Here is an 18477-nt window from a genome sequence, read left to right as displayed (position 1 = left end):
TGTTTTAGTTTAAAGATAGCATGGCTTTAATAGCATAAATCAAACCTTAATTCTGGAAGCTATAACTGTAGATGTCTACATCTAGCCAGTTCTAATCAAGTTCACTGCCTGTTCTAAATCATTGCATCTCATAAAACCAACAGAGATGTAACTGGACCATGGAGATGCTCTGAGGGCTGGGAGTTATTTTATATATTTTTTTCATGGACCTTCTACATTTTGATTTTATGAGGATTTTAGGTGCCACCTTCTGGACAGCGTCATTAATCTTGTACCTCATTAGAGGACTCAAGTTGGTGAGGTAGGATAGTAAAATATAATTTCAAATTCTGTCACAGAAATTACTTATATTTTGTTTGGAGGATTTGTATTTATTGTATTTTCCCGTATTGATACGTGATCTTCTGGCATGTTTCCCTCTTAATTAGTATAGGAATATTCCGTAAGAAATCTCTTAAGTCAAGGAACGTATTGCCATTGGCTTCAGTGGCTGTGGGCAAAGCCAAACTCTACTAGTCTTACTCCAGAGTTTTACTACTTCATGACTTTTGCAGTTCTTGCTGAAATACCTTTGTTGATCACTCTCAGATCCTGAATGCTGGGCTTGTGTGCATCACAGATCTGGTTCAAATGGCATTTTTTTACATGATATGTGGAACTGTCTGCAATTTACAGCTCTTAGTAAAACCAGGTCTTCTAATTAGTAAGTTTCCTTTTTCCTTAGCTAGTAAAGCTCTAGGTTTTCTTCATATTCCCTCCAAGTGTTTGTTCCCAGTAGTGTTAAATAATACCACCTTTTGTTTAGTAATTTAAAATCGCTCAAATACATTTTTTGTCATTTTTTTTTTTAACGCTCCTAGTTGAGGAAGAAAAAAGTGTTTCCGCTTAACTTTAAAAAGAATGTAGGAGTGTGCAGGTGCAGTGTGAGCCCCCTCTGATTAGGGGAAAATATAAATTTGTACATTTTCTGCTTATTTTGAGTCAGTGCTTTAGCAATATTAATCTGCTTTTGGGGGATTTCTGTATTCTATCCAGCAAGCAAGCTGCATTGCTCAAAGCAGGAGATCTCTTTTTCCTTTGACTGGAACTTGGAGTATGGAGTAGTTTGACAGATGGGGGGGGGGGAAACACCTGATTTTTGTCAACCTTATCTACAGTGTCAGGAGCAACAAGGGCATACTGATCTGTAAGAGAAGGTGAACCTGGAGCTGAAAATCACAGCAAACCAGACAGATGGTGGCCTTACAAGTACCACCAGTGTGGCGATGGTTGCAACTCAGCCAATAGTCCATCAAGGCAAATACCTACATCAAGCCAGAAAATGAAGCCAGCAGTCAGGACCAGAGTCAGTGACAGGGTGGTACAAGATCTGGCACAGGTGCATCTGCAGTGGAGCTCAGAGAGACCAGTCATGAGACCCTGATCTTAGAAGCACCTTCTGTTAAAAGGAGGGCAGGAGTCATCTCAGCTCTGTGGTTCGAGGCTGGATGGCTGTATTACAAAAGTTAGCCTTGAGCCTGGGCAGCTAACCTCCCAAGAGAGGTACACAAGATTTAAAACAGGGAATAAACAAAACTCAGATCTGTCTAGTTCAGAGCCTGGGAACCAGGCTAAAGAGGCTGTATCCTGCAGCTGCTAAGCTCTGATTGTACTGTGTCTAGACACCTTCCAATGGAGTGCAATGCCAGTCCTTCTCTGACTACCAGATACAGCTGCAACATTAACCTCTCAGAGATGCTCACATTGCGTTTAGGAAGCAGGAAAAAGAACTAATCTGCTTTCCTGGCACAAGCCTTTTTTGAAACCTTGCTTTCATGATGTGATCATTACATTTGTCTCATCATGCAATGCGGGCTGATTTACCAAACTTATGTTATCCAATTTGTATTACACTGATACCGATTTCACTGGAAATGAACTTAAGCAGCCTCAGGCACAGAACTGCAAACCTGAAATGAGCCAAAAAATCTTCTGGTTTCACTTTCTGCTTCTCTCATAAGTTGTCTTTTATGTTCAGTTTCCCAAGACCTTATTCAACTTAATTATTTGCCTAATTTTCCTGTTTTCAGTTCTAGTGGGATTGAGTCTCAGTGATGGACATGATTCCCCAGTTCTTCCCATTCTCACTAACGGTTTTTTCTTAGCTTCCACAGTTATGTTCTAGGCTGTGTGTTAGATGACACCAGTATTTTTGTGTTGCATTGGGGACCAGCAAGGCCTGCTGCTTTTTTTGTGGGATCAGTAGAAAAGGAATTGTTTCAGAATGGGTCTCCAAATCCAAGGAATATAATAAAATGAATTCCTCATAAGTTTCTCTGTCAAAAGGCTGAACTGGATTACATGTGTGCATCTAGATTTTGCCTTACCCAAATGGATGTTAGATGGATGAATGAGAGATCAATAAAGCAGCAAAGCGTGTGTTCAGATTTCATACTTTATGAAAGGTGGGCGTAGTGTTTGCTAAATTAGTTTAGATCTTGTATCAGTTCCTAAAAATTCCTGAGATAAATCCTGTAGTTAGTGACAGTTCTGTTTATGCATGAGAGAGAAAGCTGTAAACAAATTAAAGGAGTCAGTATGCAGTTAGGCCTTGGGAGCATATGTGCAAACTTCAGCTTGAGAAGTTGCAAACAAGTTCTGTGAATATACGGCAGAAAGGGAACAGATACCATCACTAAAAATGCATGTGAAACCTTCTCAGACTTACTGGGGCAAAGCATAGCTAACCTCTGAAACAGCAACACTGGCATGGTTCTTCAGAGCGTTAAAGGCAAGATCTTAATGAGGAAACTAGTGTGTAAGACTAGAAAGGCAAATATTTACAGCTTTAGCTTGCAGCTTCTGTCACAGACAGGAAAAAAAAAAAACCCAACATTGTGTGTTATAGACAACAATGGTTACATACTAAATGCATTGCTAAAAAGTCAATTGTAGTGTTTTTAGGTATGAATTTGACATTGAGGTGGGTACACCTGTTGGGTAAATTGGGATTGATAAAACAAATCTTCTGGTTTTGGCTACAACAGCAGTTATTGTTTCCAGTGGCAAAAGCGTAGAGATGAAGGTGTCTGTGACCACCAAGTATAAAAGGCTACTGGTGATAGCATTACTTATTTTTTTTCTCATCTCATCATTTTGCAGTTGTCCTGGTGGGCTTGAGGCTTGTGCATCTTAAGACAAAATTTGATGACTAAAAAGTAGAATCATAAAACAACCGAGAAAATTAACATTATATGCCTTAAAAGTTCAAGACCTTTATAAGACAATACAGATGAGGAATCTCCATAGAGACCTGAGTTGTTGTCTGAGGTGAAAGGTCTCTGAACAGACATTAATCATGCTGCATTTATGGTACAATGAATCCCACAACTTTAAATTGAAAATCCTCCACACTTATAAAGGGCTTTGAGGTAAGATGTGATTTCCGCAAGCTATTCCTGGTGAATCAAGAACAGTAAATTATACCTACTCTTGTATTTTTTATAGATGTCATTTCAATGGAGACTAGAGCTAATTCCTAGGCCCAACTCCCGCTGATTTTTAAGGGAGCCTTTGCACTGATTTCAGTGGGATTTGGATCAAGAGTAGCTGATGTAATACAAATATGTTTCTCCGTGAAGTAGATAGTTGGGCAAATTTGGGATATCTGACCCCTTACTGCGCAGATACTATGTTTATTAACTGGGGGGGAGAGGAGGTACCGGGATTAGAGGAGATTCAGATGAAAACATTCTCCCTAGTAGTTTCAAAGCTCCCTGCATAGTCTTGGTTCATGAGCCCACTGTATTCACTCAGCTGTGTCTAGACCATGGTTACTAGGTGAGACATTTTATGTGAGGTAATACACCATTTTTTACCAGGATTGCACTACAAGGTAGCTTAAAAAAAAAGAGAGGTCCAGTGTCCACTAGAGTTACATCATGAGGAGGTCTGGGCTACTCAAAGGGAGGAGTTGGACACACTGAGCACTGGTGAGAAAAACAAACACCAGCTTTTGTTGCTGAGCGGCTTTATGCTGTGGCTGACTTCATCCCTGAATGTTTTTTTGAATGGGAAGGAGAAAGAAGAATCCATTTAGAGACTGAGGAGGAAAACCAAGGAATTCCTGTAAAGGTGGAGGGCACAGTACTTTATAAATAGGTAATGGATCACACTTGTGTTGTCTGGTAACTTCTGCTGAGTCATGAATCAAAGGAATATATTAGGAGTAAAGGTGTCTGGTAACTTGACAATCTCTTTTATGCTGTAACCCCACATGTCCGTCTGTGAAAGTGGCTTAATAACAGTAATTCATGCAATGGCATGAAGTAGCTGATGTGATTTTTAATTGTCAATAATTTATGCTATATTACCTATACGCAGTTTTTTAAGAGCTTTTATTTCTGTTATGTTCTGCCCAAAGGCCTTTCAATTCTGAATGACAGTCTGACTGCCAGCAAATGAGTGCCTCACCAAATGCATACTGTTCTCTTGCACTGGGTAGGTCAGAAAGGTACACTGCATGAAAACATTGCGGTGTTGAACTTAAGTGTAAAGCAGAGCTCTCTGGATGAATGAACTTACATTGGTGCTCGGAATTTGCTTATAGGAGTGAGAAAATGGAAAAGCTGATATATCCCAAAGCCACTAAATAAAATTCAACCATGTTAATGCAATAAAAACTTTGCAATATATGTTCGTTGAATCATGGAATAGTGGACATTGCAAAATACAGTTGCTGAATTAATTTATTCTGATTTCCTCTATTGTGGGCTTTCCAAATAATGTCTGTTTAAAAAATTACAGCATCTCTAAGACCAAAATGCTGTTAACTAGAAATGAAAGTGAAGATTTAACAAGAGAATCAATGCCTTGTCTGTCTTGAACAAGATGCACAAAGGAAACAAATAGTATGTTTAGGAAAAGTGAATATCTTTTAAATGTCTCCCAGTTATCTGCTTAAGCATTTAAGGTGAGGAGTTAAAATAAACCAAAGTAAAAAAACACCCAACAGTATTTGCTTCACAAATACATTAAGTTCAGCAAATATTAGGAGGATGACGTTCACAAAGAAGAAACTGCAGTTTAATTAGCTTGTGTCTGGGCTCTTTTAGTTTTCCGCTGTGTCTTCTTCCCCTTTACAGTATTCTCTGTAAACACAAATGACCATATACATGTTCAAAAACATTACTAAGCTATGGTAACTAGATCAGACTATATTCTGTATCCTTTTTAAATGAAGCATATGAAAGAAAAGAAAAGAAAAAAACCCACTGTTGAATTAGTGCTCTCAAGAATGTAACTGGTATATCAGCAAGCAGGAACAGGAGGGAGGTGATGGTCAGTTCCCTCTCACCCCCAGCCCCACCCCCCCCAGTGCAGTGAGAACGTGTTGCTTATAGCGTAAAAAGTTTCAAAATGAATAATACCAGATGTATGCAATGATATGTTCTCAGGATCAAGAAGAGCACCAAGAGGAGAAGCTTTATGGATGTTAGATGACTGTTCCTCCAAAGGCCTCTTTCAGCTGCAAAGATTCTTACAGATGTCAGTGAGCTTAGTTAAAAAATATATAGCATATTCTGAACTTTAAGTACTGGAAGGAGAACTTCCTATAAAGTATTTGTCAATGTTTTGTCTGTAAATTAGAATAGGGAAATACTGTTCATTGTACGTTTGAAGAAGCAGAAAACATAAGTTATTAGAAAAGCATTAGAAATGTAGTTAAGCTGCTATTGAAATGTCATTCCTACAGGTCAGTGTTCTGTAATTGGAGTCTAGTTAATAAATCAGCTGATGAACAAACCAGCATCTCGCATTCCCATAGCTGTGTTGGCCCTATAGTGCTAGGGAAAATGAGACTTTTTTCTGGTTTCTGCATCAACAGAGTTTCTAGCTTGGGTCTGCATGCAGAACAATTTTCTTGGAGTGACACGTCAATAGCAGCTTTAAGTTTGGATACAGGAAACCAAGTAAAAATAGTGCTATAATGGAGGCATGGTCTGGGATTTACGTCTGGAAGGAATTTTGGGTTCTCCCACAGACCTCCAGTGTGACTGCAGGTTGTTCTAGAAATCTTACTCTTTCAGATTTAAAAACAATCTGAAAAGGCAGCTGCTCATTCACTCCCTTCTGACCGTGACCGTGGGTGATTTAATTTGTGGCTCTTGAACAGCTCAGTCACTGGTTGGGTCTTTGTTGTGAGTGATGGTGGACTGTGGTGTTTGGAGGGTGGCTTGATAGCTTCATCTCGATGTGTGGGCTATAGGGTTTTCTTTGTCAGAAATTCTGGAGTTTCCTGTGTTTTTGGTATTCTGCTGTGGGATATGGTGGTGTGATATCTCATGGTGCTAGGTGGGTCAGCTGTGCCATGTTTTTACAGGACTTGTCACTAATGCCTAGGTGCAGTGATGCCTGTAACCACAAGCCCTGACTCAGGCATTTCTGTGCTTTGCACAAATAAAACCATTTTTTATTCTGAGAAGCACAGAGTTTCTAATTATATGTAGTTACTTTTCTGCTTTTTTGTAACTTAAAGATAGTGCTGTCGTATTCAAGTGTCTGCTGCTTGTCTTGAAAGCGTCTCTTGAAGGATCTGGAGCATCCCCTCTAGCCAGCTCAAATTGAAACTTGTATTCTTGAAGTAAATACCATGCAGTTTGTCTGTATGCTGTTTAGCTGCCAATCATTCCAGCTGTTTGTGCACGTGCAGTCACAAATTCCTACTTATCCCCAGGCTATATTTAGGCCATAAGCAGTATAAAAATTCCAGGACATCAAATCTCTTCCTTGGCTTGCTGATGGAGTGCTTTATATGTTGTGATAAAACAGAAGCTGATTTATAGATAAGCTGTTTTTTAATGAAACTGTTATAAAGATATACAGCAGCATTGGTTTTCTAAAAATGGAGTTATATTTGTGGTCAGTGAAGAAGTCCTAACTTAGTATCCCTGCTATTGGGAAGCTTTTTTATGTGTTGTACAAATGGCTACCTCAGCTAAGTGAGGTAAGTGTCCTGGGGCAACACTCTATATGTGATGTGCAAATTCAGTTGTGTTCATTTCATTACTGGTTGAATTAAGATAACATCTTCCTTCTGATTTCTATTTGCAAGGTTTGGGAATAAAAACATCAGACTATATGGAGAAGTTATATGACATGGCAAGAAAAGCCATAGGAAGCTGTTTATTAAAATGAGGGTGAAGAAGGTCAAAGATGACTCTTAACAGCAGAACCATGAACAGTGTAGAGCAGGGGTTAGTTAGAAAGTTAAGTCTCCAGAACGTGATAGAATTACCAAGAAGGATGGAAGAATTGTCTTCTTGTTTACATGATTTTAGGACCTTTGAACTTTAAGTGGCTCTAATTTTCCCTTTATCTGATAAGAACCTTGGCTTTTTCTTCTGTTAAATTGTTGCTGTATTTCTAGCTCAGTACCACATCTTTCTTGACCTTAGTTTTAGTGTGCTCATAGATTTTGGAAATGATATCTTTGTGCTTGAACAAACAATTTTTTGGTAGACCTGGATTTATTCAGGTAGACCTGCATTAATTTCGTTTATTTTGAATGTTTTCCATCAGATCACTGCATTTCATAAAATATGTGATAAGTTTCTGTTCTACTGGCTCATTTAATATTTCATTCTTACCTGAAAGAGAACGATAAGTTCTGGTTTGCATGTGCCAGTTAATATAGGTAGATGATAAGTGTTCATTATAAATATAAAGTCTGTAAATACCAGTCAGCGTGGTCAACAAACAGAAATGTTTCTGTAAAAGAAGAGAGTCTCTACAGTATGTGCACTTTTAAAATGCAATAAAATAGAATTACTTCTTTTTTCTGATTTGTGTCAGATCTTTAACAATTTTTCTACCTTTTAGTATACATTATTTTAAATTATTTTTTCATTTTTTTACAATATCTTGTCAAAGTGGCTGTTACAGAGTGGGTTGAAGATTTTCTGCTCGTTAAGCTGGAGGATCACTTCTGTAACTTTCTAGATGCACTATAAAGACTTTCTAGAAACCTCTTTTGGTGAGAATAGGCTCAGTGCTCAATTTGAGAAGAGATTAAAAGGGCATTTATATATAAAGTAGTTACGGTTTTGTGAAAAACCCATTTTGGATTATAACAAAATCATAGCTCATCACCTCTTTTCTCACTAGCAGGTACAGGAACTATGTTGTTAAGAGATTCTTTCAGCTGAGGAGAGTGTAATCGACAATGATCAATGCATTACTGCTCTTCAGTGTGTTCTTATATTTTTGGTAACAGGCTGTAAAAACCCTTTGGCTAGCTTGAAATCCCCAAGTCTGTGAGCCCTCTGTTTTTTATTGCCTTTTTCCATGCAGAAGAACAAGGGAAGAAGCTGCAGAAATGCTAAATCACAACATCGTTTCAGGATTGAATGTTCTCTGAAAGTCAAACTGTTCTCAGTTGCTATGTCCAAAGTCTGCAGCTGTAAGATCTTGGAAAAAGAAATCTTACTTTATTTTGCAGAGCATTGGCTGTGACGACTATCTGGGTTCAGACAAGGTGATTGACAAGTGTGGAATATGTGGAGGGGACAACACTGCTTGCAAGGTTGTGTCTGGAGTTTTCAAACACACGCTAACAAATCTTGGCTACCACAAGATAGTGGAAATTCCTGAAGGAGCTACTAAAATCAACATTACTGAGATGTCAAAGAGCAACAACTATTTGGGTAAGTTGCATCTCAGTGAATAAAGCATTCTTTGTGTGCTGCTGCAACTGGGTGGAGGTCATGCCAGGAAAGGCATTCTACGCAGTGTGAAAGAGATCACACAGTATCACAGTATCACAGTATGTTAGAGATTGGGAGGGACCTCAAAAGATCATCTAGTCCAATCCCCCTGCCGGAGCAGGAACACCTAGATAAGGTTACACAGGAACGTGTCCAGGCGGGTTTTGAATGTCTCCAAAGAAGGAGATTCCACAACCTCCCTGGGCAGCCTGTTCCAGTGTTCTGTCACCCTCACTGAGAAGAAGTTTCTTCTCAGGTTTAAGTGGTCAAGAACATCTTGACATCTCTGGAGGAGAGGAAAGAAAATAAATCATGAAACAGGCATTTTGATCAGAACTAACTGGCAGTTTAGAATTCTGGCTTGATCATGCACGACCAGTACCATAGACCTGTTACCATCTATTTCCCTATCCATCTGACTTGGCTTTGGTGTTTCCTGTTAGCTGGTTCTGCTCAGGTGATTACACTTCCCGTATCATTTACCTTCTCTGAACAGTCAAGAATCCAGCCACGTGGCATGCTTACACATAATGTGTATCGAGGCTGTTTGAAGGGAAGAGCCTCTTCTGACTGCTTAAAAATTTCAGTTCTTTTAAAGCACAAGTGTATCAAAATTGTACTGAGATAATGTGATATCACAGTATCACAGTATGTTAGAGATTGGAAGGGACCTCAAAAGATCATCTAGTCCAATCCCCCTGCCGGAGCAGGAACACCTAGATAAGGTTACACAGGAACGTGTCCAGGCAGGTTTTGAATGTCTCCAGGGAAGGAGACTCCACAACGTCCCTGGGCAGCCTGTTCCAGTGTTCTGTCACCCTCACTGAGAAGAAGTTTCTTCTCAAGTTTAAGTGGAACCTCTTGTGTTCCAGTTTGTACCCATTGCCCCTTGTCCTATCATTGTTTGCCACTGAGAAGAGCCTGGCTCCATCCTCGTGACACTCCCCCTATATATATTTATATGCACTAATAAGGTCACCCCTCAATCTCCTCTTCTCCAAACTATAGAGACCCAGCTCCCTCAGTCTTTCCTCATAAGGGAGATGCTCCACTCCCTTAATCATCTTAGTTGCCCTGTGCTGGACTCTCTCCAGCAGGTCCCTGTCCTTCTTAAATATTGAGGTGGTATCTCCAGGGTGAAATGTTATTTGTACAATTGTTTATTCTGAGGTAGGTACTTAATTCAAAACCATAGAGAATCCTGAAATGCTTGTATTAACATCTGTCTAGTGTGCTGCAAATTAGAGATCATGTGGGATTTATGCAACTCTGTGTGTTTTGTGTGCATTTCTGAACACAACAGTTATAACATTAACATACATGTGGTTACAACATTCCCTATTGTAACCTCTCATGTTCCCAGGTTAGGAAGTCCTTGGTGTGCCTACATTTGTGCTTTTGTTTTGGAGCTATTTCTGCTGAGTGGACTGGAGAGGGAAGAGCTGGTTAAGATTTGTAAAACCTGCCCCTCTCCATTTTCTCTTTACCTGTCAGTCTACCGTTAGATCTGTCTTAAAAATAAGAGAGCTACATGAGGCCTCTCTTGCTACCTTGGTGTAATTATTACTAGTACTGTGTAGCTGTACTGTTTCAAATCCCAGTACTCCTGTTAGACAGCTGCTTTGTGTCATTTCTAGCTGGTAAGCATCTCAACTACTGCTCACGTTTAAGGAAGGAAAGTGCTCATTATTGAATTGTTTCTCTTCTCTGCTTTATTGTCCTTCATTCCTGCTAGAGCTGTAACTAGTTCTACTGAAACATTTATGATGGGAAACAGTCTAAACTGTAACGTGAGCTCCATAATTTTACCAAAAAAGTGACTCTTCAAACAGTCCAAGAAAAGCAAACATGCTGGACCTCTTATAGTGTGCTCTTATCAGTTCTAATTTGTCTTGGTTTCATCCAGATGTGGTTTTGATATGCTAGATACACCTGTGTACACTAACATTCATTTCTTTATGTGAGCAATTTATACAGCATCCAACAATACTGAATTTTTGATGATAAAATAGAACAGTAATTCTGTCTAAAGAGCTTTCACAGATGCTTGTACATACCATAGAAAATGGGTGAGAACACAGTTTACTTGGCAGGACAGTGAAAGTAGCCACGTTACTAATACATAAAATCGTGGAGTTGTAGTTTTTCTGTCAGATTTACAGAAAAGTTTTCTGCCAGCGTCTGAAAAGTGCTGGCAGAAAAATGTCCTGAACGTATTAAAATGTCCTGAACCACTTGAACAGTTTTGGAAAGGGCAGGACAGAAAAGGACCTTTAAGCATTTTTTGCTTAAAAATAACCAGGCTGTTGGCATGTATGGGAAAGTGGCAACATTTCTCTTTCCCATGCTACTACTTATCTCTTTATCCCCTGAGCTTCATAAGTTACATTTTAAAGCTGTTGATATGGATTTAGTCTGCTAAATTTGTCAGCTCCATCCTCTGTTAGGAATTCTTGAGGTTGTAGTTCCAGCTAGGAGAGCTCCAGTCTCTTTACTTACACTTGGTTTATTGAGACAGGTAAGTTGCACCAGGACAGAAATGAACATGTTCTAACAGAGCAGAGAACTGCAACTAAAGAAAGGTTCATCAAGCACTTTGCTGCACAAGTGTAATGGTAAGTGGGAGGTGGTTTTTTGGCATATTGGTGCTCACAAATTTCTCACTGATAAAACAGCACTCAGTATTCAGACATGCACATTTTTATAGAGCATGTAACAGTAGCAGAGCTGGGAAGCTTGAAAACTCAGATCTGGTGTTTACTGTTTTCCCTATATTTATAAGCCGAAAGAAGTCTTGAACTTTAAAAATAATTTTAAAATCCCTTAAACTCATTCTTATGCTGCAGCTGCAGCAGCAGCAACAACAAAGCCAACCCAGCAGCCGTTCCTTTAATCATGTAGTTGAGTGCTTTGCAAAGTGAAATTTTCAGGTCCCTATTCTGTCATAGTCCAGCTGTAGCCATCAGAGCTGCTTGTAAACAACACTCTTGGTGCAAGGCATGTAAGCTAGTTGTTTTTGCTTTTCCTGACATTTTGCACATCATGGTTTCTTCAGGGCAAAATTGTAAGTCAGCTCGAGGTCACTAAGGCTGTTTTGGCAGATGAGAGCAGATGTTTCTGGGTATCTGAGTTATCCTGCCTGTATTCGTTCAGGAGACTGTCTTGAGTTTCATGTGTTTTCACTAAACAATTTTTACAGAGCTCCACACCTTTTCACTGCTTTGTCAAAAGTACCAAGCAAGTAAGCAGTCGGGAAGGTGTGTTTTCACAAGGCGGTATTTCTGTAAAATCAAGAAGTGTTGGAAAAAGCAGGCAAGAATATGACGTTTCTTACTCAAAGAGTTTCAAACTCGATCAAGTCATCCAGACATTTGAATACTTCTCCATACTGCTTTTGTAGTAATCAACTGCTCGTTGCTGCAAAGCCTATGACCATCATAAAAAGCATATTTCTAATTATGATGCTTAATCTGATGGTAGCTTATTAAGGTTTACTAATTCTAAGTACTGCGATTTTGTTCTTTGCACACAAGTTTGAGTGCAGAAGAATTTATAAGCTCTTGTTACTTCGACACTTCTGTTAAAAGAAAAAAACATGGCAGTGGTATATGAAGCTTTTAGTGTTTCTGGAACATGTCATTATGAGGGTAATCTGAATATCCATTAGATTAGACTGTTTTGGTGTTGGTTCAACCAGTTGTTCATGTAACTTTATAACTAACTTTTCACAAAGCTCACAAAACCATCAATTTCTTGTGCATTTAGTGACCTATACTGTTTTACTTCTGTATACCTTAAAAACTTTCAGCAATGTTGTTTCTGGTTTCCTCTGCTTATGTTTTCTTTTTCTTTTTTTAGGTGTTCTGTTTTTGAATGAGTGAATTTCATATGGCACAAACACAATCTTTTCTTTCCCCTGCCTTTCCTGCTGCCCATATGCATGTTTTCCATTTAGGTTTTCCATTTCTTGAAGATCTTTAGCAAGAGTGTCGATCTGATAAAGAAAAATAGTCAAATTGAGAGTGGGCTGTAACGTTAACTGGTGTTTCTTAGGGAGCCAAGCTGAACTACCTCTAATGGAGCCATGAGACAGATCAGAAATTCCCCAGGAAACATCTTGTAAACATCTTGGAAAGAAAGCAGTCCAGTTTTAGACGGCTAAATAATAGCTATTAACTATTAATAATATATTGGTCTGTATATTTAGTATATATTTTTACAGTAAGAATCAAAAGCTATATATTACAATTCAGGTTTAGACCCTAAAAAATGTAAACAAGACTATAGCCTGTACAGTCTTGAGCTGTTCATGGAATGACTTCTCCAAGTAGTTTTCAGCAATACTTCTTACTGGCTGATGTGTTAGACCTTTCGGCAACAGAACTGCTGACCTTGGACAGACTTTTCCATTGGCAGAGCACTTCTGTCAAATGCTTTTGTACAGAAAAAAGACAAAGACATATTTTGTATCCCAATGGTAATCATCATCTGGCCAGTTCTCATACACTGAAATGGGAAGCTTGCCACTGAATTAACTAGGGCCATAATATCTTAAGTGGGACCAGTATGTTACAGCACTTACGCTGAAAAACATGTGGTTTTGAGTATAAATACTTAAACATATTTGGGATCGGGATTTGGGATAATGACAGAATTTTGAAGCCAAATGACTTAAATCTGAAGTGATTTGAAAGGTGCTTTTTTGCATGGTGGGTCTTGAGAACCTAATTCAAAGAACCTGGTTGTTATCTGTATCCTCAAAAGCAAGATAATCTGATGGGAAAGAGGTATCAATAGTAAAAGTTGAAATTACCTTAAGAGTGAAAGATAAAATTGTTGAAAACGTCTTAGTTTTGAAATACATTTACCATGTGTAATGAGCTTACTTTAATTGGAAAGAATCTGGAGATGTTCTGTAACTCAAGCAACAGTTTGTTTCTAGATCAGTTGTCTGAATCTGGAGTCATAACATTCTCCAAATGATACCAGACATACTGCCATTGCTGGCAGCGGAGGTTGATGAGATATCATATAAAACAGAAGGTATGTACATTAGAATTTTGGCAAGTCCCTTAACATTTTGTGCCTTACCTCAATACTGTTTATTGCAAAGAGTATACAGGTGCTATTTGTCATGCAAAGATGTTTCACAGTGAAATTTATTTCATTGCTAATTCTGAAGTATTTTTACGGTTCCTTCAGGGAATATGTTATCTATTTCAGTTTTGGTTTTGATGGGATTAAGCTATTTCAGCCTAAATGAGATAGGAAGATCCTTGGCTCTAATCAATTTACCCTGCTTTCTGTAAAATGATACTTTGCTGTTCTAGTGTCCTTTATTAGCACATGCCAGAATACAGTATTTGGGATTAAGAGAAGAGTTACACATTAATAATTCAAAACAAAAAAAAAACCCAACTGAAGTCCAAAAGATGTTAATAGCATTCTTGTGAATATTGGTCTGCCTAGACATGAATATGGATTTAAGGAATTTGTCAAAGAAAACAACAGTGGCTGATGCTAAAAGGGCTGTGAAAGGATTCTCTAAAAACCATTTTGGTTCAGTATTCCCTGCAGCAGATAACATTGAAACAGTATGTCCCAGGCTGAAATATTGTTAGCAGCTCTTGAGCTTAAAATAACATTTTGAGATCAGTTTAGAGACTCAAATTTACAGAAAACAGAGGAGTTAGATGAGAATACTGGCAGACAGTTTAGAAGATAAACATTGTTAGAGGCACTGCTATATCACTGTGATCACATGAAAAGTTTTATAATATAGATTAGCAATTAACTCACTGATTTCCTTCATGTGGTGCTGATTATATCAATAAGCTTTAAAATACATTTTATTAATGTGTTTTAAATTGCTTTTTAAACTTGCTTTTAATAATTTTTTAATTCTTACACATTAAGGGTTTCTGTGCAAAATAATTGCAACAGATACTACATAATAATATGGAGAAGAGATGATATGTGTTCGATTTTTCAGGATTTAGAATGAATGAATATACAAGATTATGCCAGAGGACGATAGTTCTTACATACAAAGGATCTGCCTATAGTTAACTTCTGTTCCAGTGCTTGGGTGTGTGTTAGGTTCAGTGGCTGTCCCAAAGTTGTGAGAACTATCAGTGCTCCATTTACGATTCTTACATTTCCATTTAGAAACAATATCTGCAATTTTTTCAATTGAGTTTATGAAGTGCTGCAAGCCAAAACTATGCTATTATGTGTATTTTTTGTGATGGACTTGTGAAACCCCCACAAGGACCTCAAAATTGTATTATTTCTTATGATACATTATTCATGAAGTGCATCCCTATATGAGCTAGTCTGTGCATTAGAGTCGGAGTGTCTCTCTCACATGTACAATTTTACATGCATTACTTATAAACTATGTAATTACAGTATCTGGGTTAGTATAACTGGGATTTTTACCTTTTGTCCTTGATCCTCTTGTCTGTTCTCTGCTGGAGTTAAACAATAAAGACATTTCTTCATACAGATGACAATGTGCTCCAAACTGTGAAGAAAAGATCTAAGGAATCACTTCTTAAATAAACTGAAATTAAGCACAGCAAGTTCAAACTATAAGGAAATTCCAGAGTACATTATTAATATCTGAAGAGGCAGTTAGAATGTCTGCATAAACTCAAGCAGGACATTTTGAATAATGTTGCTAAAGTACACTTTTTATGATGAGCACTGGTTTTCTCTGTTACAAAGTCATAGCTAGGAAGAAGTGTTCACTGTGTTACATTTAAGAGTCTTTGTACTTCTGTATACGAACTGTATTCTTGATTATATTCCTTTGCTTAAACAATCCCTTCCTAAAAGGAAGTATTAGCTTACAGGACAGTTGGGATTACTGCTTATGCTTTTTAGCCACAGGTGTATGTGTGTGTGTGTTGTCATGTGAGTTAGTTCATTCTGGGATTTGGAAAGGCTTTTCTGTGGTGGTGCTAGGTAAATATCTAGGAGACACAAAACTGAGGAGCGTGTAGGATATTTTACTTGTAAAAGCCTTAATAAGGTTATGAATTTTGAAAACTATGAGCTACTCATGGAATTTAAAAGAGCAAAACCAGAAAACAATCATGGTTGAACATCTTCATGTAATGCATAGGATGGGAGGCAGTCTAAAATCCAGCGCTAACACTCCTGAAGCTGTAAAGGGGGGGTCACTTACGCTCTGAATCAGTGCTACTTAAAAGTCCTTGCAAGTTATTTGATCCTTGGAGTTCAGCCTCTAAAGTGTTTTGAGGATCTGTATCCTCAGTGTTTGAGGGTAATGCATGTGCAGATAAATTACTGAGAATAAAGACTGACACAAGGTTGCTTCTAATGCAAAAGTGTTAAAAACAAGTAGAGGACAGTATGTTAAGACAGAAATTGTGCAGTAGCTATCTTTTTAACACTTCTTACTTGATGTTTGTTACTATGATGCCTGGGCCTTCATGTACACATACCTACATTTACATAGCCTTTGAATTAGTCTCCTTAAAATAGTTTCTTTTTTTTTTTCTGCAGGGAGAGTTTCTTTCACTAAAGAAATGTTCATCTTGTAGCCAGTATGTATTACTTGGCGAGAGTGATCACTTACTAAAACCCTTGAAGTTCTTAAGACTTCAGATGAAATTCAACCCTGGTGTTAATGAATTCAACTCCACTGAATTCAAGTTGCATGAGAGTCTTACCTAGTCTAATGACCTGTAGTTGAACCAGAATATATCTAGGACATGATTCTTTGCTGACCATGTATTTTTTCAATACTGGTGTTGCTTAAATAATTACATTTTAGAGTTTCTGGCAAGTTTATCTTATTATAGTAAATTCCAAGGTGACCTTTTCCCTTCTGGCTTCATTAAGCAGCCAGTTAATACCTAACTCTGTATAGGGGTCTGTAGGCTTCCAGGCACATTTTGAGAACATGCAAAAGAAATGCCTTCTCAAAGGCTGGTTCATTCTGCTTTATATGTTAAGTGGCAGATCTTTTACTCATGTGGGTGATGGGAAGTACTGGTTAAGCCTGAATGGTTGGGTTAACTTCTGTATCACAGCTTTCCACCACTGTTTCACAAAACTGACTTCTGCATGTCGGTTGCTGGTGTTTTCACTTAAGTGCTTCTAAATGCAATTCTCCTTGCTTGCTAATTGTGGAAGATCTGCTGAGAGAGAGCCCTAAGCTGGGGTGCTGAGCAAGAAGCCTGGCCTGGGAGAGTGATGGCTTTCCATTTGGCCTGAATCTCAAGGAGAGTTGTCCGTGTGTTACTGATTTTTGCAGGCAAACAGCTTCCTGGCCTTTCTTTTTTTTTCCCTCTGCTTCTTGAAGAAGAACCTGAATATACCTTTCCAGCACCCATTGGCTAGGGTTTTACTTTGCTCATTGATGACAGCAGCTATGAGCAGTTTTGGAACCTGTAGAAATCATGTTTTCATTTCCTGTGTTTCCTAATTCTGTCATCATTTGACAGAGGTGGTGTTGGTTTTTTTCTACCATTTCTTTGTAAGAAGTGTTCTTATAAAAACAGCTATCAATACAGCAGTGCACCAGCTGAGGCCTGCTGTTGCTTTGATCTTCTGCCCTGCAAATACATCATTTGAACAACAGCTACCAGCAGTGAGTCCCATTGAGGTGCTTGTTTCATAGGCTCTGTATTAAATTTTTTTTTCATCCTCTTGAAATATGGAAAGGTTGTTTTGAAAGGAAGGGAAAGGGATAAAATATGCAAAATAGTGAAAATGCACTGGTTGTTCAGTTTGACTTGTAAAACACCCAGCAATCTGGTTGCTTATACGATTTTGCAAACCTCTTTGGCCTGGAAGCCTCAGGAAAACTGACTGCATATTTTAAGTATTTTCTGCTTCTTGTCAGACCCCAAAATCTTTAATTTCAGCCTTTCTCACCATGTTTTGATTATACTTCTGTTTCCAGTTATGAGCAGAACCAAAGAACTTGACTGCCAAATTTCAAAGAAAATGCATTAAAAAATGAAAGAGGTGGGCTGTTTGAACAGTTTTTGCTAATCTGAACCCAATTAATGTGAACTTCTTAGATCTCAAATCTTTAAGTTATTTTCCACTTCTAGTTGATGACCAAACCATCAAGTAGTTTGTATGAAAATACTTGTTTGCACGTTGTAGGGTACAGTGTTTGGAATATCAACACGTGGTTCAAGGCTTAAAAAATCTAAGCTCTTCTAAACGGTATGCGTTAATTGAGCATCTTACAATGCATACCTTTCATGGCACTAACCAATATTTGGTAACATGGATTCTCCTCACAATAATGCTGCTGACTTTCTGCTTGGACTCCGGTCTTCCTTTGTCTCTAAGATGGCCAACAGGGGACCATTTTGGAAATGTCATATACTCTCTGGAAGACATTTGCTTTCTGAGTTGATTAAAGTCCCTTGTATGTAATCTGTTGCTTAGTTGTCTTAAAGTAAAAACTACTTTAACTAAGGATATTCCTTTCTTAAAGTTTTGACCAGCGTGTAGTGATCTTAACTTGTTAGTCATGGGTCTGATACTATACTTTCCTCTTCTTACTGATTACGAAATTTCATTCAAAATGAATTTTACACTCTGACAGCTATACATAAAGAATGACCAGTGTCAGTCCAGATGCATAAACTATCCATAGGCAAATTTGTGAATCATGTGAAGACACGTTCTTCCTTTTCTTGCCAAGAGGAGAGGTTGTTACTAATTTAAATAGTTGTTCAAA

General features: G+C 38.2%; 1 protein-coding gene and 1 long non-coding RNA gene across 5 annotated transcripts in view; both read left to right on the top strand.

The window, feature by feature from the left end:
• THSD4 (thrombospondin type 1 domain containing 4) overlaps positions 1–18477 on the top strand; it is a 314820-nt gene that overhangs the window by 246960 nt on the left and 49383 nt on the right. For all 4 annotated transcript variants that reach the window (XM_061347531.1, XM_061347529.1, XM_061347530.1 and 1 more), the window contains one exon: positions 8480–8684. In XM_061347531.1, coding sequence (XP_061203515.1) covers positions 8480–8684 — 205 coding nt within the window. The remainder of the gene's footprint in view (positions 1–8479; positions 8685–18477) is intronic.
• LOC133209124 (uncharacterized) lies at positions 8705–9974 on the top strand. Its single transcript, XR_009724602.1, has 3 exons — positions 8705–8787; positions 9016–9384; positions 9867–9974. It is a non-coding gene; the product is annotated as an uncharacterized LOC133209124 (long non-coding RNA).

This window comes from Neopsephotus bourkii, unplaced genomic scaffold (genome assembly GCF_033783945.1).
Source record: "Neopsephotus bourkii isolate Nb327-2 ecotype Australia unplaced genomic scaffold, CSIRO-AGI_Nbou_v1 NB_318, whole genome shotgun sequence".
In the NCBI taxonomy this organism is placed as follows: domain Eukaryota; kingdom Metazoa; phylum Chordata; class Aves; order Psittaciformes; family Psittacidae; genus Neopsephotus; species Neopsephotus bourkii.
This window is presented reverse-complemented; position numbering and strand designations above follow the sequence as displayed.